The sequence below is a fragment of the Mercenaria mercenaria genome, chromosome 16 (genome assembly GCF_021730395.1).
Source record: "Mercenaria mercenaria strain notata chromosome 16, MADL_Memer_1, whole genome shotgun sequence".
Lineage (NCBI taxonomy): Eukaryota > Metazoa > Mollusca > Bivalvia > Venerida > Veneridae > Mercenaria > Mercenaria mercenaria.
The window spans coordinates 39,559,645-39,583,257 of NC_069376.1; the positions used below are offsets into that span (position 1 = coordinate 39,559,645).

General features: G+C 33.8%; 1 protein-coding gene across 1 annotated transcript in view; it reads left to right on the plus strand.

Moving 5' to 3' along the window:
* LOC123540433 (uncharacterized) overlaps nt 1–23,372 on the plus strand; it is a 35,303-nt gene extending 11,931 nt beyond the window's left edge. The window contains exons 2-3 of the mRNA XM_045325461.2: nt 14,832–15,046; nt 21,599–23,372. Coding sequence (XP_045181396.1) covers nt 14,832–15,046; nt 21,599–21,845 — 462 coding nt within the window. The 3' untranslated portion in view covers nt 21,846–23,372. The remainder of the gene's footprint in view (nt 1–14,831; nt 15,047–21,598) is intronic.
* Nucleotides 23,373–23,613: the final 241 nt, after the last annotated feature.

Consider the following 23,613-nt stretch of genomic DNA (forward strand, 5'->3'; position numbering starts at 1 on the left):
GTCTTTGGGTTGTGATAAAATTTTGGGGAAGTCTTAGTAAGAATAAAAGTGACATTGTCCATGTTGTAAAATACTATAACAATTATTTTAGATATTATGATTATTGCCCGATTATTACAATAGACAAAATACATTTTTTTGTCATTCAGTTGACGTTCTTAAAGCTATCGTGAAAAAAAAAAACAAATAGATATTGCACTACCATCTTCGTAGATCTTTTGAATAATATGTAGTTTATAACTGGATCTGGCAAATTGCAAGAAAATACTTGTTGCGGATTACGTGTAAAAAAAGGAGTCTTCAAGAATCAAAATTGAATTGGACCTCTTGAAGTAATGTTTTACCAGAGAAAAGCGCATATTTTGTATATGCCTGGTAACGTACTTCATTTTTGAAGTTTAAGATCCATGCCGTGGTATTTTATTTCTATTATTTTTCTAGTCTAGTCGAATCCGTTTGAAACGTAAGGATTATTGATGCTTTGAGATCAAGTTAATTTTCCTGATATGTAATATTGCAATTTCGTGTTCCTAGGAAACACATCTATATCATGTAATATTTGTTGTACAGCAGACGAATCGCATTTTTTCTTTTATGTTCGCTTTAGTTTTGTCAATTTTATACAGGCTATTGAACAAATTCATAATATTTATATAATATTGACAGGTGAAGAAGATACGTATGTTTCAAATAAAGGGGATATAAGCTTTGTATCGAGAAATATGCATTCTTTCTTTAGCGGAAGAATATTGCGCTTATAAAGTCGCGCAATAATTCCGCTGCAAAACTTTTGCATATTTCTCGATACAAAGTTTAGTTTAAACATATTTTATTGCCAATATATACATATATAAACAGATAACTACGTCAATTGTACATATAATAGGCAAAAGGGTCGACCCACAAGTTCTCGCAACATTAGTAACGGGTCTTCCCTAATGCAAATATTTACATATTTAATTTACAACAATGACAACTAATCAGGTACATGTGTGGTAAATAATAAATTTACAATATAATAGCTACAAAAAAATGGAAAGAAAAAAAAAAGAGTTGAAATAAGTATGAGGTACAAGTACATGTGTACTTATAAAAGCAATCACATTTGTGATTAGTGGCAATGTATAGATAGATGTAAGAGTAAAAATGATGCAATTAATTTGCATTAACATGTACTACATTAGGGAAAAAAACTTTAAAAAGGAGAAACGAGTACATGTGACTTATATAGACAAACATATTTGTGACTAGTCAGTGTACAAAAAGATATAAGAGTACAAAAAAAGAAGATACAATTCAATTGCATCAACATGTACTTCATTTGGGGAAAAAGAACATAAAAAAAGAAACAACAGGGGTCTTGTCAATAATAAACTTATATAATTATATATGAATAAATTGAATAATATTGCCTGCTAAATATGGTGAGTCTCAAAAGCGTTTGGTTGATTTTATGTAATGTTGGACTGAGCAGAATATTTTGCAGTTGTCTTCATATGACAATTCGGAATTACCAACTAAAAGAAGTTGGGTATTTAAAGGATGACATTGCCTTAGATCGTGGAAAAGTTTAATCCTTTGATTTGTATATATCGTACAAGTGAAAAGAAAATGTTTAACGTCTTCAATATCTTCTCCACAAGAACAGATTGAGTCCTGAGACAGATGGTTGCAAGATAAATGAAAATTCAAATATAATACAAAGTCAATAACCTTTAAGTATTCCTTTACTCTATAATATAGGGTGAACTGACACACTTGACGCAACAAATCAAACAAATAACTGAAATGCTATTACCATGCCAATTGCGTTTGCTTGGTCCTTGTTACTTATTCGGCTAATGGATATACATGTCTACAAAATTGACCCATGTATACCGTGGACATTTTGAAAGTCAGACTAGTGTGACTTAACGGGCAGGAAGTATGTCAGTAATGAAATTATTTCGATTGATAAGTGCATGTTTTCACAGCGTGAAGAATTATTTAAATCAGTTTTAGCCCAAAACATAAATTGCTTACTGCAAAACTGTGTTATATTTGCGAGTGTTTCTATATGTTGTCACGTGGTTAATTTCTCTCTAGGACACATATGTATAATGAACGGAATAAAAAGTGCATGTAAATGGTTGTTTTAGTTAAATGTACATGTGAATGTAACATTGGTGCAATTTGTTGATAATTGCAAGCCGTCGGAAAGTATCAAAGAGGCCATTTTACATCGAGGGAACTGAAATTAGCATTAGTTCCTTCTGTCTAATTAAATCCAGTGTCAGAAAGTAAAAATTCTATTAAATTTGAACGAGCACTAGAAGGAATTTTCGCATAACTTAAATTAATCCGTATATTAATAAAGATATTTTTATTAGACAACAGGAACTAATGCTAATTTCAATTCTCTTGTAACATTAAACCAAGCAAAAACAATAATCAAGGAGATAATCCAAATACTTCATTCTGGGACGGGATTAACCAGAGTTATAAACATACCTTCGAAAATACAAGCATTTCTATCAAATTTGTAAGCACACCAAAATGTTTCTATGCTATACAAATACACGCCTGGTAAACTACGTAGCTACCTCTTTAAATAGTTCTTCCATTTGTAAGCATCGCATCCGTGATTCATCCGAATTATCAATGATAAAGCTGTCCAGACCTTCTGAATTGTTACAATTAGGAAGAAAGTATTAACAGCGCAATTTATAAGAATGATTTCATAAATGTTGATATTTCAGTTTTTATATAGTTTTACATTCAATATGTTTTTTTGTTTCATTTTTGTGTTTTGTTCTTGAGATGAGAGTGGCATTCAGGCACACAGTCATCAGAAAAAAAACCGTCCCATCAGTCGTCTCAAGACTTTGATTTTCATTACTGGACAAGCCAGGACCAGAATCTCTTTGAAACGAACTGCTGTTCGCATTACGCAAGTCAGTTTTTGTGATAAACAATATACACAATGTCTCAGTCCATATTCGGTATTATCTGATACGAAATATAGACACGATTCTGTTCGAAACGAACTGCCGTTCGCATTACCCAAGTCTGAGATATTTTGTAATTTGTGATAAACAGTATAACCTATGAAATCCTTTCATATTTTGGTATCATCTGACATGAAATATAGCAATGAATACCGGGGATATATATTAAATAATATTTGCTACAGCAGACAATTGACATATGTAAGTAGTTTATAATCTAAACTGTTTCAAATTACGTCTAGCGTGCATTTGATGTTTCATGGGAACGTAAAGACAATTATATATATATATATATATATTTCTTGATTTATACTAGTGATTACTTGTGGACTCCTTGTTTAAATTACCGGTCCATAGTTTTTGCTATATGATCATGACTCTATATTTGCAAGGCTAAAAACAGGAGTTGAAGAAGCAAATTATGGAAATTTATTTCTGAAGATTAATTGAATGGCTCACCGGTGAACAATTATATAATACAAGCTGTTTTTTTTTCGGCGACGCCGTCTAAATTCGTTTTCGTTACCTATGCCACGTGACTTCAGTTTGCAAATCAAACTACTTGATAACGCATTATAGATAATTTATCAAAATGGAAGATTTATGCAACACTCTGCCTGATTGGACGAGAGTGTCAATTCCTTTCACTCTGTTGATTGTGCTACGCTGAGTGAAATGTAGACAAAGCGTTTATCCTAAACGACGCTGTTCACAGTTTTAAAGCTAACTTTGGCTCAGTATATTTAGCAAGAATATTGATATATTTCAAAATGATAAGTAAGTTTAATAAATATGATAAAAACCTATTCAAATACCAACATATATCAAATTAAAGTTAGAGCTGAATACGGTCTGCGTATCACGTGAATAAGGGTGTGATAAGAGTCTTTTATGTAGAGAAGTGCTTTTTAAAAGATTTTCCTTGTTACAATTGTCGTCTGTGTATGAAAAGGTTTCTTGCTTTTGTGACTTATTCAGATTGCATATTTAAATGAGTACTTGTTTGCTTTGATATATTTGTTATAAATTATTTAACTGATTTATTATATATGAATATTTTTCTTTAGTATTGTATGCAAATATTGAACTCAGTTGAAATCTGTTTTATTATATATATGCTATATAATGACTGAATCTCATTGCACTGAAATGAAGGTACGCTGCATACAGTTTATCTCTGTGATATGACTACGGTCAAACTTTGCTTTGTGATATGACTACGGTCAAACTTTGCTTATGAAACAGAAATATTGAAATAATTACAATTGTATGTTTTGCTTGACCTTCACTTTTTTATAGGTGTGACGTCATTGTCCAAAAATTCATGAATAGCGAATATGCATTTGTTAAAGCGGGATCAGTTGGCCTATTTTAGAAATAAATAAAAATAATAAATAAAAAAATCCTTTGATTTTTTTGTCATGTATTCTAATCAAACTTGATTTGTAGCATCTTCATTAGGCCCGCAGCCAACTTTGTTCAGCTGGGACATTTGACCGCTTTTAGGGGCTGCTAGAGCTAAAACTAGAAATGCCTTTATACAGCGTCTCATGAACAGCTTGGTGGATCTTTGTCATACTTGATCTGGAGCATCATTATAAGGTCCTCTTCCAAATTTATTTATATAGGAACTTGGGCATTATTAGGGACCACTATAGCTAAAAGTAGATATGCCTTTCTTCGCATTAACCACTAAAATGTAATGGATTTTTATCAAACTCGATGTGTAACAATATCGTAAGGTCTCCTGCTATTTTGTTACAAATGGGGATAGGGACCAATTTAGCTAAAAATATAAACACGTTTAATGACCTCTTCTCATGAACCACTTCATGAATCTTCATTAAACTACTGCTGTAATCATTCGTCTAAGGATAAACGAAACAAAATTGCAACCCTACGAAACCTTTGCGAAAAATTAAAAGAGAACCATTTAAATTGTTAAAGTGCGGTGTTTAGTTTTGCAATTTGAAAAATGTTAGATGAAAGATGAATGTTAGATGAAAAATTCATAAACTTCTTTCCTTATTACAGTTCGCCGACCATCATTTTCAAAGATATTTCTTGTTTGTTATCATTTTACATTACAAAAAGTGATATACAGAAATACACGTGTGTAATAAACTTTCTTAAAACACCGAAACACTTGGTATTTGGGTTAACATAATAAAAAAAACTCAAATTTTGCCGTTTTTTGAGGGTTTTTTGTTTTGTTTGTTTTTTATACCTTATTTGAAAAATTTTTTTAAAAAGATAAGTAAATCTTTTAGCGTACCTATTCAAATAAAAAGCGTTTCTTAAAGTGTTTGTCAAAGTAGATTGGGGATATTTGTTTCAGCTATTTAAAGGTTGAAACACCAGATTTCAACACCAGATGCAATATGTCAAAGAGTGACCTAGCCACAAATAAAAATGTAAGATATGGTGTTTCTTATCGGTGAAAAGTATGTCTGCTGTTTTTGTCCGAATCAGTCCGGAAAATTACTTCACTGAAACAGAGTGTCGCAAGTAAACCTCATGTCCGTATCGTAAAGGTTGAGGTCACATTAGGGGGTCAGAGGTCATTTTAGAACTTGTCAGTGCAGCAAATTTATTTTTTGTTTAGAAGAAATGTTAGCCTCATGGAGAGGGATAGTCGCGCGCAAACCCCTTTCCCCTATCTCAAAGGAAAAAGCCACACTTATGGTCATTGGTTGTTTTAGAGCTCTTCCGGGTCATAACACGATGGCCAACAGGCAACAATACGACACTGCATCGCGACATTCATGTCGTGTTTCAAACTCCTTTAGGTTGACGCACGATGTGCGCAACGCTACAGGACAATAAGACACAAAACGCGGCACGACGCACGACAATGCGAAATAAATGTTGTGAGGCCAGTCGTATCGTACGTCGAGCGTAGTGTGGCATTGTTGTGCATAGTGTCGCGCGCCATTTTGTATTGTTGCGCGACGTATCACAACATAAATCTCGCGCGTTGTGTCGTATTGTTGTGCGTAGTGTTAATATAGTATAATATGTGAATTTATCGACGCCGCCAAAACCTTCATTCACTGTAGCTTATACTTACTCGTTCTGTTACCATCATGGTTTTGTTCTGTCTTCGCTTGTATCTGGTGCGTCAGAGATAGTACGATAGCTTTAACTGGACACCGTACAAGAGCGGTTGTACATTTTATGCGTTAAAATATTCGTAGACGCGTTACTTCAAGTGAATTATTCAAAATGTCTGTGGTGTCTACAAATAATACCAAAATCACTGCTCGATGAAAGATGTATAGCTCTAGTATAGTTCCAAAAATTATGTAAAAGTAAAAAGATATTGTTTCATTGCCGTGTAAAAACGTTACGAGACAATGTCAACAGAGAAACACTATACACGATGCTCTAATTCTCTCAGCTACGTAAAATATTTGAACATGTTCACAATAAAATGCATCTGTTGCGATACCTGGCATTCCCTCATTTAAAAACATGCACCTCCTAATGTTATTAAGGGTTCTGAGAAAGTAATGATTTTCGTGCAATAAGGTATTGAAAACTGTCTAGATATGCTTCATGAAACTGCATGCATGTGATTTTAAAAATCAAATATTTAAAATCACCAAATAATTATAGGTTATAAGCTTTTGTATCGGGAAATATGCACGAGTTCTTCAGCGGAAATATTGCGCGACTTTAGGAGTGCAATATTCTTCCGCTGAAGAACGAGTACATATTTCCCGATGCAGAGATAATAACTTTTTTATTACATACGCATCTACACGTTTAAATATTATGTAAATATCATAAAAATGTTCCATAGCCTGAATAGCATTGACAATACTGAACTAAATAGAAAAAAATAGTGCAACAACACGTGACGCACCCGATATGAAATTCAGGCGTCAGTGTATGGAAAAATATTAACGTTTCCGGTACCAGTGTAACTTAACGGGGAATAGAAACGAGTATGTAATAAGACGTAAAACGTTTGTTGGCTTCAGCGTTTTTGCTAGGCTAAGTTGATTATTTTAGATCATTTACACTAAAATTTCACATTTCAAATAATAATAATAACATATCGAACAATAAAGTGTGCATGTTGGTAAAGATCACAGGGACCGATGCCCGCCAATGTGGTTTTAAGATCATAGACTAATAGTTAAGATTATATCCCGGCGGATGCCCAGGCTGGTCTGGATCCATGCTGGTCGCAAACCCACTATGTTGGTTTTCTCATGGTGCGGCTCACATAAATGGCGACATCTTTGACTTCAAAAATCAAAGACCGAAAGGCATACATCAATAATCAAAGCCGTTGAGACATATTAGGGTATGTCTCATCTGGTATCAATAATCAAGTATTTTGGGCAGGTTGAGTGTCATACTTTTCTTACATATTGGCACCAATAATCAAAATATGCAAGGAGTGTTGGGGTGTGTCTCATTGTGTCATCAAAAAGTACTAATCAAAATCTGTGAGGTATGTCTGGGTGTATAACATGGTGGCACCAATAATAAAAGTCTGTGTGGCATGTTTGAGTATGCCTTATTATGCATTAAGACTGTGACTCAATGCAGACTTGGAGCGCCGGTATAAAATACAGACTCCGGTATATACCGGATTAACAAAATTTGAACGAAAAATATCTTAAATGTATATATTTTGTAACCATGGTGATACTAACCCTAACCTTTAGTCAGTATATTATGCATATTATACACTAAATGCGTGCGGACATGCAAAAACATGCATATTTTTGCCCTGCGCTACAATTGATAATCATTTTCGGGCATGCGCAGAAGACCCCTCCAACTCTGCAATGAGTTACATCGATGCAATTAATGATCAAAGCAAGCCTGTAAGTCATATTGGAATGAGTCAAAATTCTGTAAGGCATGTCTGAGTGAGTCTCATTTTAGCACCATTAATAAAAGCATGTGTAGCAGTTTTGAATAGGTCTAATTTTGGCATCAATGATCAGAACAAGCGTGTAAGGCAATGCATTTTGAAATACAATGTACATTCTCATTTTGGCATCAGTAAATTATTGTCAAAATAAGTAGGCGTGTCATTACGGCATCAATAATCAGTTATCAAAATATGTAAGGCATGTTCAAGTGTGTCTCATTTTGGCGCCAATAATCAAAGTATTTAAGGCATGTCCGAATGTGTCTCTTTTTGACGTCAACAATCAAATTCTATGTTCCGTGGTCAATTGTGATGAAAGCATAAAGCATATTTGAACCATTTTCGAGTGCTCAGTTAAACCACTTTCGGGTGAACAGTTATGTCACATTTTTCATAGATATTAGTCTGTGATGCATGTTCAGTATTTTTTTTTCTTAAATGGTAAGTCCGCGAGTAATGTTCGGGCATATCTCATTTTTTCATAAATAATCCGTTCGTGATGCATGTACAGGTATGTCTTTTTCATAAATAATTTTTTGAGGCAGGTTCAGTTGTTGTTTTTTTTTTAAATAATTAGTCAAGTCAAGTGGTATATTCTGGTATGTCTTACTTTTTTTCAAAAATAATCAGTCTGTGGTGCATGTTCTGATATGTCCTTTTTTGTTTCTAAGAAAGTTCCGGGTAAAAACGCGAACTTTTCTCAACTTTGCTTAAATTTTATGCCAGACGTGTTGAGGTCCTTTCTTTTTTAAACATTTTTGCATTACGTAAGAGGCATTTTAGAAGTTTAAAATCCATATGTAGCTGATATATTTATATATTAACTAAAATCAAAAAGGGAACGCTAAATGACTAATACTGGTCAACCCAAAGGGACTATATTCTCATATTTATACTACGGTGTTAGACATATATGTCAGCTATAAAACCACAAATAGACGGTTCCTATGCAGTTTTTAATGAGGATGTATGATTTATAAAGAAAACGCCAGCTTAATTCAATTATTTTTTTCACTGTGAATAATACCCATAAAAATTCTTTTTTAGGTAAATGTAGGCCTGCTTCTGATATCTTTATATGTTACCTTGTTCACCGGCCACTATCACCAAAATATATATTAAATTATACAATAACTTTAAAATAAACCATAGGATTCTTTTCGGCAGTTTTTTAAACTGGCTTTACGTCAAAAGTAAGGTCAAAAGAGCAGCTTTTACGTAAATGCTCTCTTTCAAGTACAAAGGTATGCCACTTACTATCTATACCGTGAATAAAGAAATACATTTTATAGTCGTAACGTACTGAATATGGAGGGTGACTAGCGACAATTTTATGATTATACACCCGCCTCTGTAAACAAACTACAAACAACATTAACACCCTGTTCCAATTTGGGTTCATTATTAATTCATTGCGTAGAAACCGTCTCATTGTCTTATACGGTAACAGTCACGTGATCATACCCGGCCATTTAACGATGCAGTATAAATATGAAATGAAAATAGTCCCGTGGGGCTGGTGTTAGTAATTTAAATCTTGCCAACAGGTTTTCTTTTCTTTCCTTGACTCATTCAGCTGTTGTCTTGAGATTCATGACAAAACATTCAAGTTTGGAATTTTAAAAAAAAGGATATTATTTACGGCGCAGAAACAAAGGTATGAAGACCTTTTTGTTTAATCAATTAAAACACAAGAATTGAGTAGACACCCGGGGACTTAATTATGTAGCTGCAATAGAAATGTTAATGAACATTACCCAGTTTCAGTTAGAATTGTTATCATTTTTATCATATTTTTAAGCGCAACAATTCAAACAGTTTTGAAACGTGTGTTACTTTAATAAAGAATTAATTGAATGAGTTACTTATTTTATGGAGTGATGTCAGTGGACGGGTTGTTATATTTTTTCAGGTTTATTGTTATCTTTTTATTGCAATTTTTATCAACGGCTATATTTATTTGAAAAAGTCGTTTTAATTGTCATTAAGATACAGCTAAAGTGACGAATTGTCTATATACTATCTGGCGTCAAAGTGGTGCCCAGAATGAATGCTATCATATTTGATCTACTATTTTTATGGAAAAGACAGTTAATAATCAAAATAATGTAATACTATACAGAATTTTGCACTTAATCCAAATGCTCTGCAGTGATTATCAGTAATAATTCACTACAGGTCTGCGCACATCTGCAATATTACATGGAACGTTCAATCCTTTCGCTGTGAAAAACACGCTCACGTTGTTTGGCGCCATGCGTGCGCTAAAAAACGGTGCATTCTCTTTCATCCACTTTTTGACAAAAACACATATAAAATATACATTCTTCAGTAAAATGAAAACTAAGTGTTTTTTTTTATTATTTAAAGAGACTATACGTAGCTTTAAAATAAAATTTGGACTTTTTTCTCTGAAACAGAATTTTAAAAAAAAAAAGTCACTTGATTATGGGGACAGCCATTTCAGTGTTTACAATTTATGACGTTATTTACAAGTTGATGAATGGAATATCTCAGACAGTTTACTTGTGAATAGCCGAATTATTATGGTTCCTTGATTTTAAAAAGCAAAGCATCAAAGTTAATTTCTTTTGTACTGAGAAATATATATATAAACTACTTCAAATTCGAAATGTATTGTAATCCTGTATTTGTAATCATATTTTGAAAAGTTTAGTTCGTAAGAAATATTTGTACGCAAGTAATCGACTTAAATTTTCTCTACTTCCTGAATCATTTCAGTTGTTCAGAAGACAGTTCATGTTCTCTGTCAAGATTCTGTCCTTCATTGTGCCTTGTTACAGATGCATTAAAACCTTAAAGTGATTCTTATATTATAGAATTACATTATCTGTTATTCCTGAGTGAATTGAAACTGACAATTTCTATAAAACATCTCTATCACAAATACACTAGTCGGATGACAATATTATCCTATAGATATCTGGCCTTGACAAATATTTGCTGAATTAGGCAATTATGAATTAATTGTTGGATTTCCGTACATTTTTCCCAAAAAAAAATGGTGAGGGGGTACAATTTTGTTTTACCTTTAAAAATGGACCTAGTCTTTGACTTCTTTACCTTATTCATATTGCTTATACTTTATTATGGCGAATACAAATAAAACTGTACAAGAAATTCAGAAAGGAAAATACTTTTATCCCAGCCATTCATGTCAGTATTAAGATAGTGATCTCTAAATGTCACTCGGCAAATTCCGTGTGACTTCGTGTTTTCGTTAGGTAACTCGGCATACTTCGGACATAAACCTAGCTCAATGCGCACATGGTGTTCCGTAAAATCCGAAGAATGCCGAAATCGCATACGGAGATTACGTAAATTTCCGATTGTTGACGAATTCGTCACACATAGGATAGAAGACATTGTTTTCAACTAGGTTTTCGTCTGAACCACACCAATAACACACAGAGAGAAATGCAGTAGAGAAACTGTTAACAGACATAATATAAAAGGGAATGCCTTCGGAAGTGTATTACAATATCATTTCTTTTTTTAAAGAAACGTTTTAAATCCGTAAAAAACAATACCTTTATAAGTATGATACACATTGAAGCTAAATTCCTTCCATGAAACATTACATTTCCAGTGCGTTGAATATCATAAATTATACTGGACATCACTATTCTCGCGGTATCACTAATCTCGCGGTATCACTATTCTCGCTGTATCACTAATCTCGCGGTATCACTATTCTCGCGGTATTGAAGTTACATTGTGAAGCCTTTGCACATGTTTTTGCTTTGGAGTTCTGACTTTCTTTCGACTTGCTCACGAAGATTTTGCAAGCTTTGAAACAGCAAAGTTTGTTCCATATTCAACGAAAGAAACTTATTTCAGGATTTATTACAACATCACTGAAAATTGTTAATTGCCGCGAAAATACAGGTGTGCAGTATAACACTCAAATACTATAGGAGTACCTCGTTTTCTTTTTGTTTCTATTCTATTGTCATTTTTGTTTTATTTTAAAACTTAAAGTGATAATCATTAGTAACAAATGCAAATAACTAATTTTCGACGAAAATTAATACAAAGCTGTAGGAATGTTGATAATGAATGCAATCCTGATCCTTTGATGTCTGGATTTTCGCATTTTTAGCCGATTAAAACATATTTGTCTGTCTTGGTTTTGCATTAAATTTGTTCAAAACCAACGTTAATTTGATATACAAACTGATATTGTTTTGTCTTCACTTATATTGGAACTTTTTGGTTGATTTTATTCTACGAGTAACAGCTGAAAGCGCCTTCCCCAGGGGGTTTGCTATGCCAGTTACCTTATGAAATATTTAGCAGAAAAATAGGTGCCTCAGAACAATAATTTGGAAGTGCTATAAAAGGTGAGATAAGATTACTGATCGACTCATAACAAGGGAGATTATGTAATGACTCTGCTCTGATCACAGACATGCAGACAGCCAACTGTTTATTAATAAATGAGCAAAGTAACGATAAACGGACGAGCAAAATTACCATACACAGACGATTTTCAAGGGCAGATAATTCAAGATCAATCACCGGTACCTATGATTTTAATAAACATGTGTCTGTTTTAAACTTGATTCTCAGTCAGTATACAAAATTTAAAGAAATAGGAAAATTTAATAGGAAATTTTTTGCCTATATACATACAGGAAACTGTCAGATGTGTCTTCAAGAAGATAAAACTTACTTTGCCTGGTCGTGTGTCTGACTCCCGTCGTTTCGAAATTGTTTTAGGCAAAGAAATCATCAATGAAAACTTGACAGTCTGGCTGTAACACACTTTAACAAAGTTTTAATGGATTTTCGAACAAACAAAATCAGGTGGGAAAAACAGTCAATGTGCATACAAAACTCATTTTTTTCTGGCCAGAATCAAAGAATTGTAATGGATTAAAGCCATAGATAGCCGAGTGAACTTAGATTCAAAAATAATTTTATGTACGTGTTTTTCTTTAATGAGGAGAGAGTTATTCAGTAGAAATCTTGATAGACGGAATAATGAAATTATCATATGAACCCACCTTGAAACTATAATATCATTTTTCGGTAAATATCTGAAACAAACACGCACTGTCGTTTTTACAGTCTTGTTAAATTAAATATGGAAGACGTTTTATGACAATCTGCATCGTAAGTATCTTAAAGACTATTTATCTTTCAGACATCCCTGACAAAAAATAAAAGTCTAATATCGAACGATTTCTTATCAGTATTGCAAATTACATCACCCTCACACATGTTTGATGTATGCATCAGAACACTCCCATATTTACTTTAGTAAAGTATTACAGGAAGTATGTCATTTTGATCAAGGAGATTGCAAATAGTGACACATTGTTTTTTTTTCTGGGAAATTCTCTTACTGAGTTCTTGTTTTCATTTTGAATGCCCATAATACTGAGCCGCACCATGAGAAAACCAACAGTGCATTTGCGACCAGGATGGATCCAGACCAGCCTGCCCATCCGCGCAGTCTGGTCAGGGTCCATTTTGTTCGCTAACAGTTTCTCTAACTGCAATAGGCTTTGAAAGCGAACAGTATGGAATGCGCAGTCTGGTCTGGATCCATGCTGATCGCAAATGCACTCATGGTGCGGCTCATATAACAAAAAAAATGTATTATGAACATGCTCAGACACCATTTGTCATAGACAGTAAGTGTGTATGTTTTCGGTTGGAATGTATTTTTGTTAGCCTAGAGTTATATGTTATAACAAATTATCTAATTAGAAAACTAATTTGTAGTATGACAAAATACAAAGATTTATCTCAATGAGACGGAGTACCTCGTAAAAACGCCATGTCTGTGCCTCAAAGGTAAACTATGGGGCTCAAACGTCCTGTCAGACTTTGTCTGGGCCATAGCTTTAATATAAATAGAGTAGTTTATATCTATTTGATAGAATGTTTGCCTGAATGAGACGGAGTGGACCAGGCAAATGTCTGACCCATGTCTTAAGGGGTATAGTCGCAGGGGTCAAAGGTCATTTTAGAGCTTTTTTTGTTTCATTTGGAAGAAATATTTGCCTCCTTGTGGTAAAGTGTTCTGTGAAAACCCATGTCCCCTTCTCAAATGTCAAGGTTATGATCAAAGGTCAAAGTACAAGCACTACTTTTGTTATGCACAGAGCATTTTTATCTTGCACATACCTTTGCCTTAGCGATACAGGGTATCAAATTCAAACCCTTTGTCCCTATCTCAAATGACAAGGTCACACTTATTGTTCATTGGTCACTTTAGAGCTTGTCCAAGCTGTAAACCTTGAATGAATGCAGCATTATTTATTTGGCAGCAATATTTGTCTCAAATGAAAACCCAGGCCAGATCCCTATTTCCAAGGTCAAAGTCGCACTGAGGCTCAAAGGTAATGGAAAGTCTTGTCTTTGTCTAAACTTCGACATGCATCGAGCAGTCTGTTTTGTAGAAATGTTTCCCCCATTTAAACAGAGTTTTGCCGCAAAAGTCTCTATCTCAAAGGTCAAGATCCCACGAAGGGGTCAGATGTTGTCGGTGCTATGGCGTTGTATGGAATTTTCTTTTTAATGGGCTGAAATTAGTCATGTAGGTTGTGTGGCATATAATAATGGGCTCAACATGTTGCATGTTCGATATTCTAGTTATTTTAACCAAAATATAATCGATGTTGCTCATTGCAGAGCTGAAGCGGTCATCTGCGCATGTCCGGAAGTGATTATCAGTTGGAGCGCACGGCAAAAAGCACGCAAATTATTGCATGTCCGCGCGCATTTAGCGTATAATATGTTTAATGTACTGACTATACCATGATTACAATATATATATATATTAATGATACTTTTTATTGCAATTGCTTGAATCCGGTATATACTCGAGTCTGTAATTTGTACAGGCGTCCAGGTCTGCAGAGAGTCACAGTCAAATATAATTATTTTAAATACATAATTTATATACTTTCTTTCAGATGAGTGCTAAATCTTTTTCACTGGTGTGCCTGGCAACATTGACAGCGTCTGTCTTTGTACACACAGTTCAAGGAAAATGTTCTATTGTCAACTGTCTCGTCGGAATGATGAAGTGCTCAAGAAAAGCTGACGCCGTCGGGGTAGACTATGAAACGTTTGGGTGCTGTGATATATACTTTGATTGTGTTAGAGAGTGTGGACTGCAGACTGCAACGTATGTATAACGTCATATATTTCTATCGTCAGGTTTAAAAAATGAACCTTTTAAAGAATATGTTAAAAGGGTCGTTATTGTTTTGTTATTTTCTCAGTTCATGATAAACAAAACTTAAAATAGACTGATTTTTAAGAGTTCATTAACAGAAAATTTTACAAAATGCGCTTTAGAAAAGTAATAATTTTGAAAAGAATTTTCTTTTTAACTCGTGTAACATGTTCATACAAAGTCTCCGATATGAGTATCAAATACTAGAATTTGATTTGGTCCGTGTTTGGTCATATGGCGATTTTATTTTCCACCGCAAATAAAAGTAGATGTCTTGAATATATGAACTGTTTAAGCGTTTCACATTAGTACTATAAAAACTCTTTCTGGCAATTGGTAGGGCATCAAAAACAGAGCTGTATTTGTAAATGATAGGACATTTTTGCTTAATTAATATGTCTTCTTGTAAATATCTTACAGACTGTTATTAAGGTAAATATATCTATGGATCCAACCATTGTGATAGTCACCTTTTGGCGTCAGTCGTGCAAATCGCATACTATACAAAACCACTGTGCATATGTGATTTACATAATACAGTATATTTTTCCATATTAAGCATTTAATAATTCCTATTTATAAGTGTAAGCATAGTCTTCATTGTAAATAATCAGTTTAGAACTATTGTTTTAACAATAAAATACTAAGTAAAAATTCTTAACATAAAATGTATTTTGAATTGACAAAAAAATAAAGTTCATCATCAATATCATTTGTATACAGAATTGACATTTTGCTTTGGTTAAGTAGACAATTACTCCCTGACAATCCTAGGCGGCGCATGCAGATTTTAAAATTTTAAAATTGGCTAGATCAGACTATATGTAGTTTTGTTTAAAACTTAGAATGTTTAGTTTTAGCCGACACTGTAGGAAAGACGCACGCTCTATCCTTTGCAAACTGTTTATTCCCAAATTGCTAACCATTCCATGCGGCGGCCTCATTTACTACTTTTATTGCGCATGTGTCGTTTTTGTGTTGAGTTTGTGTAGTGGTGTCGCTATGATGACCTGAATACTACCTGTTTTAAAACATTTCCATGCACGATAGTGGTGACTCCTTATACAACACGTATATAATGGTCGATAAAGTCGGTGTTGGGTAAGCAATACGTCTTTCTAGGTAAACACAGTTGATATTGGGTAACCATTACGTCATAAGTATACACAGGCAATATTTGGTTAGCAAAAAGTCGAGATATGGTAAGCATTATGCTTTTATATGTATAAGAGACGATACGGGTAACCAATGCGTCTTTATGGGAAATAAACATTCGGTAGTGGGTAACCAATGCGTCTTTATGGGAAATAAACATTCGGTAGTGGGTAAGCAAGACGTCTTTACAGGTAAAGTCATTCGATACTGTGTAAGAATTATATATCACTACTTGCGATGTTAAATGCATCATTATTTTACTTAAGTCTATCACCTAAAGTCTATCACCTAAACTGCATCATGAAAAGGTTCTCTCTTCCCTTTTTTTTTTTTTCTTTTGCTTTATGGACTCGAAACTCCTCGGGGGCTGTTTCTATATGTGTTCTGAAAGGTTACAGATGAATTTGTTCATTTGTGTTGTATTGATAGTGTAATTTAATGATTTAAAAACAAAATATTTAAAAAGACACTATAATACTTCTTATACTATGGCATAGAAGATTTTATATTCAAAACTCAAAATTGCATCTCTCTTTGATTTTAAGCAATTTTACAAGAGCTAATGTATCGGTTATTTGTCCCAATTCCCGACACAAAGAGAAAAGCATGGTAGAACATCATTTTTTATTTTAATGTATTACTTTAAAAATATTATTTGGGTCACAGGCTACATAATTTTATTTTCAGGTCGATTCATTATTTTTCTTTAATAAAATAATGTAAGAGTATATTTAATATGTAGCAGATCAACATATTATATAAGGAAACACCCTGGTATATATTCCTAATTATAATGTCTTCAGGGACATTTGTTAATTTCATATTATACATTGAAACTTCGCTCAATTATTCATTAATATATTGGTGTTACTAGCTTTGTTCTTTATTAGATTTCTTACTTGTATTGAACATACATAGCTCTCAAAGGAAATTTAGAGTAACAATATTTTGTTACAAGTTCAGCTTCGGGAATAATAAAAGCAAAATGTTCTGGGTTTTTTTTTTTGTTTTGTTTTTTGCTACGACCTCCTTTTGTTACGTGTCACTTTATTAGCTGACATTTGGCATAAGAATTCACAAAGGTATATGCTTCACACTTCATTCTGCACTTTATATACTGAGCAAAAACGAAACTGTGCGTTGTGGGTTTTTTCAGGTTAAATTACTTAAGAATCAAAACTGAAATTCGCAATTTTAGAAATTTCAAAATCGTAAATAAATTACCTGTGCTATTTTCTTAATTTGCTTACTGTAATAGTGTTTGTTCAAATATCTGTAACTTGTTCAATACCGATCATTGCCTAATACTCCCATGGTTTCCATGGTTCAAAGCAACGATTCTTGACCGCATCGGTTTGAATGACGTCACGTCGAATGACGTAATTTAAGAAATAATATATCCCAAACACTGACTTGTGATTGAATAAAATCATTATTTGGAGTTTAGATGCGAAGGAATTATATCACGAGGAGCACAGCCCGAGTGATATAATAATACGCATCTAAACGACTAATAACGATCTTATTTACGAGCAAATCACTGTTTGAGATATAGTATTTCGATTCTAACACGTTATCAAGGACATTTTTGTACGAACTTGACGATATCCATCAAATATTTGCCTGATTTCTGTTGACTTCTTTTCCAGCGCGCCGCTATGCCGACTAACGCTATATGACGTAGGCCTGATAATCGTGACGTCAGAAAAAAGAATTGTTAAACAATAATTAACACACAGTTTTCAGCCTTCTTTGTTTAATACGCAAACAAAGCGGGTCGTGTTAGAATTTTTAATAACCTGATTTTTCTTGCCCTCTGCCCAAGAAGGTCCAGTATTCCTGAGCATGTCAGTCATTAAATCTCGTTGGTGTTAAGGAGGTAGGTTACCTTGTTACAAGGGTAAATTCAAATTAGTTGAACCGCAGCATTTTTTTTGAATTTCATCTAATATGAAGTTTTAACTGCTGCAATATCAATTTCGTTTGTCTCTGTCCCTTCTAGTTCAGTTTTTATCAAGGTTTGAAGAACATGACCCTCCAAAGGTATTTCATATTGAAAGAAGAAGGAAAATACGGATATTTAACACTTTTCAGTGTATTTTAGTTTCATTGATATCCGTAGAAGTCTGCATAATTGATAATTTTACTAGAATGCACGTTAGCTTTCTAATATCAGCTTAAAATGTGTATGTCGCGGGGCTCGTGTTTCCATGGTAACGCATTTTCTCTCATTTTTAAACAACTATGAATAAAAATACGGGTTTTCGACGGCTTCAGTGCCATTCTGTTAATGACCGGCATGGAATATTTGGGTAATATTATTAGCAAAATACCAAGTACTTTACATGGTACCCTATTTTTCTTAAAGTATAAAGTAACCATGGCAACAGAGACGTTTAAAATAGCTTATATCTTGCTTTTTGTCGTAATTTCTTATAAAAAGATATTGAATAAGATTATCTTTCTAGTTAATGTATCTTTAAAACATATTATTTCTAACATAAGTTATATTTTCGTGTTATTTGCATTTATTCAAACAAATTTCACAGCTTAGAATACTTACAGCATTACCCCTCGTCTGGCATTTTTTATGGAAAAATCGTTCAGAATGCTGCTATTATTCTCATGGATATTGTTGAAATGAAAATAAAAAGCCGAAGCTGTGTTTCTTAAATAGACCAGTGTCAACGCTTTTGAATTTTACATTTAGATACATAGGTCACGGGCTTCGTTTCCATGGTAACATCTATTTAATTCGAGAAACCACAATTTTCTATTGAAATTTGAACAATTTTAGATCTAAATTCTAGTATATAAGTAACAAATTATTAACGGAACCTGAAAAACAGGTATTACAAATCAAACTGCTAGATTTTTTATTTGAAAATGGCCGTAATAAGTAACCTTTCACCCAACTATATTCCAAATAACATTGGCTATCTTCGTCCATTTTCTTACATTCCGCATAACATTTCAATATATCTACATAAAAGAAGCAAAATATTGATTATTATTCAGAGCAATAGACTCATAAGAAATATTTAAGCAAATAATGGTTATTTGAAAATAGTTAAAATAAAGAAAATGCACAGAATTACGTACTTTCAAGATAAAAGCTGTTAATTTTGCGCGGTAATTGACACGTAACGTCATGACGTCAATGACGTCATTTTAAGACAACATTGTTTTGAAGCGTTTCTGCGGCAATTTATTCATTATTTCTGCATTATTAAGCCATAAAGCAACAGATCGAAGACAGGTTCATGATTTGTTTTCAGAAGAATGAATATATAAACACATTTAGTTTGTCGTAAAAGTCGTCGTAAATCGTCACATTAGCTTCCGGTTGGACATGCGCACATACAAATATGAAGGTAACCTACCTCCTTAAGCCGACGAGGTAATTTTGCGTCCGCCGAGCAGTATGTGGTCTTGCATTAACGTGCATCATATCACAGGGACGCTGATATGGAAACGGAACGGGTACTGGACGGAGAACGTCGTCATTTCAACGCTGGGCATTTAGATAGTAAGGAATGGCAACCAGATCTGTTTTTGGACACTTCACCTCCATTATCCCGCTCCTAACCATTACACTGTCCCCACCAAGTCTATCCCGCTCCAACATGCAGTTATTAGTATTCCGCGACGGCGTAAAATGTGTACTATACTATAGGCAACGCTAATACTGAAACAGGACGTGTCGCTGTACAACACTCTTGCACACTGGTTACGAGCCCAACGTTAATGACGTTGAACCCAGAGCCGCTTAGGGTTTAATTACGATAATTATTAATAATCTCTCTTACGTAGAGGCGTCTGGCCGTCATTGGGTTTGCGTTCGCGTTCAAACGGTTAGGAACGGTTAGTATAGATATGCCGTATTGTATTGCAGTACTTGTAGCGTTTCTAAACCTGTCATATAGATGCGTTAAAGTCATGTAGCCCAACGGTCTTGGCGTGCAGACGTTACCTTTTGCCTGACTGAATGAAAGTCATCTCTGACGCTTCCAGATCTGTGAAAATACTGTAGCAGATTGACGTTATGACGTAATAATTGTGACGTCAGAAAAAATAATTGTTGTATAGTAACACACAGTTTTCAGCCTTCTTTGTTTAATAGGAAAATGAATCGGGTCATGTTAGAATAATTGTTTTAAAATGTCTATCTCGATTTTAAACATGCTAAAATTTGCAAAAAGCATAGAACTCAGGAATTTGTATGCGATTGGAGCTCTATGCGGCCCTACACACCATTATGTCAGTTTCAAGGATTTGGGGCAGTATGTACGCAAGTATGCGTGCACTGGTACTGAAAAATTCCATTTAGTTAATCCGAGTAGTTGAAATATAGGAAATATAACAGCGCGCAGTTCCTTTTTGCGTCTGTATATATTGCCAAATGGCTGTATGCAAAGGAAAGGGCTAAATAAAATAGGTAATCAGCTGTGAGAACGAAACCTGGCTTTAAGTGTAGAATTCATTTATTTGAGGAAGTTATCCAGCTAGACCAAGGAAGACCGGCGATTCTACCCAGGTGAATGCCCATTCCTGATGTACGGAAGGGTACCCGGGGGTCTTCCTCCACTGTCAGAAAGCTGAAAAGTCACCATATGACCTATCGTTGTGTCGATACGACTTTAAACCTAACAAATCAAATTTGAAAGCCGGTGAATTGTGTCAGCGGTGCAAATGGCTCTCCCATTTCTTATTTCGCTCTAAAAGCAGATACTGTTAATGAACTTTGATGGAATGAACAGAAAGAATTAATATCTTTCCGGCGTCTGAGAGATATCTGTGCATGTTTTTCCTATTTAAGTTCACTGGATCAGGACATTTTGCGCTGTTTTTCTATCATAGTGGCGTTACGGCATTTCCTGTTTTAGCAAAGAAATCTGCATTTAAAATTGACAAAATTTCTAACGTTTCGAGTGACAAAAGAATCCTATGTTTTACTGAATAGAGCACCACTATAAACATCTATGAAACATCAACAATCGTAAAGTATTGTTAAGTTAGGCCTAATATTTTATGAATATGACACAACTTAAATTGTACAGTTTGAATTATCTCCCTTTACATGCATTTTACTGCATGTCTAAAACAGGAAATAACGTTTATGCATAATTTACAGGGTACAAGAATAACTATTTAAATAAACACTGTCTAGAACTTATTGTTTTATTTTACTATACTGATTTTAAATAACTAAGTCATAAAAATATATTCTAGATTTCTAAAAAGTTCTGATTTTGAGGCGTGTCAAAAATGATATAATAATGTCTTGTGGTGTGTCAAAAATAGTGTATCTGGAGGCCTGTCACATTAAATTTGATCTGCTTGCAGGTGCGGCCAATACACCTTAGGACCTGATTATGAAGAAGGAAACGAAACTGACAAAAGGGGAAGTTGGAATAAGCGGGGAAGTTGGAATAAACGCGGAAGTTGGAACAAACGCGGCAGCTGGAATAAGAGAGGAAGTTGGAATAAAAGAGGAAGTTGGAATAAGCGTGGAAGTTGGAACAAGCGATTGGACAGCGGGGAATTGGATGACCAGATATACTATCCAGTTGATGAAGAACAATTACTGTAAAAAAATATAAACTTGCATGTAAGAAGGAAGTTAAAAAAGCGTGTTTCTATTGTTCAAAATAAAAGATTTAAGTAATTTTGAAATAATGTCTGACATAACTTTAACTGTTTCTAAAATGATGTTCTGTCTTAGTTTTATTACTCAATGGTTGAATTTTCCTTAGAGATATTGTTATTTGTGTTTTTCATAGATTTAAGCTGGGCCTTGGATATTAAACAATGATTTAAGACACTGATCGATTCCATTTGTTAAAGCCAGTAAATAGTCCTGCAATTTTTAAGAAAAAATGTATTTATCAGGGAGTTCATGATACGCGCACTTAACATTTGGTATTTTTGTTTGTTTGTCATTTTTCGTTTTTTATCATTCGTTTTGCCAGAAGCGTTTTCTTTCTATTAAGACAGCTATATTAATTTTAGTTTGACTGTGACGCAAAAACCAGAATAACCAAATAAGTCTATTATTTTTAATTCAAATGGTTACGTAGGATATAGAAAATATTCGCCAATTCAAGTTAAACTTTTCTTATATTGGCTAATCCCCATCTTGGGTAAAACTATTTTTTCTAACTTTTATTTGATTAATTTTGAGATTTCAGGCATAATTTGGCAGTTTACATATGCTATATAAGAATATTGTACACCAGATCTCTAAACTTTCGAAAGTTAATAACAACATGTGAAATAACTTGCATTTATTACATTGGTATTTAACTATGTGGCATACATTGAAAAAAATAAATAGGTTGCCATCAATTTTTGAGATTTCAGAAAATCGTACGCCATTAACTTACCTATATCTAACGTATCCCTTCAGAATAACAAATAATTAACTCCCTTTAATAGGTTTGACTTCGTCAAAAAAAATTAAAATGCTTGCCAAGCAGCATTATTTTGTATATAGATCTAAGACCTGGATAACTTTTATCCCTGTGGAACAGAAGATTTATGAAAAGAAATTTTGGGACATTTAGATTTTTAGATATCACGTGCGCTGTATGTTACGTCACCACTCATCAACACCGTAGTAACATGACATATGAAAACAATAGACATGGGGCAAAACTGGACGTTGGTCGTTTGTGAGCCGTCATATCAAAACGGTCATCTGGTTGAACTTTCGAAATTTTACAAAACCCTTTGGTGATTTCTAAAACTTTTTTTTTTTCTAAAGAAAATGCATCTATTCTTTATTACCTTATGATTATCTCGGTACATCGGGTAGATAAATCTTCAAATTTCATTACTTTAGAAGAGAATTCTCGACTTTAAACTTGAAGGCATTTTATTCTGTGTTGCACGCTGGTCCGTTTTTACTTAGAGTAACGCATATAATCAAATAGTAACATGGATGCATGATTATTCATGAATTTTGTTCTTTTGTCTCTTTTTTTTCTTTCTCTCAAAATTAAAACTATACTGCTGATTGTACAAGACCTAAAAAAGTTCCTGAGAGCCTTAATCATTGATAAATTATATCTTATAGATCTATCTACAATTTTTCAGGAATAAAGAGTTGAAGCTGTAATGTTTCTATGTTGTTTTACTTTATGCAAGCGTAATACACTAGGCCTTCCTACACCAGTCTCTCATAAAACGATTCGAACCCCTAAGACGTACAACTCGGGAAACATTCAATATCCTATATTTTACATGGATAGACCAAAACCTTCAGATATTGGGACAATAAAAATGCAACACTGTGGTCACAACATGCATTATCAGTACGCTGGTTCGACTGTAAGAAATGAAATAAAAGCAAGAGGACT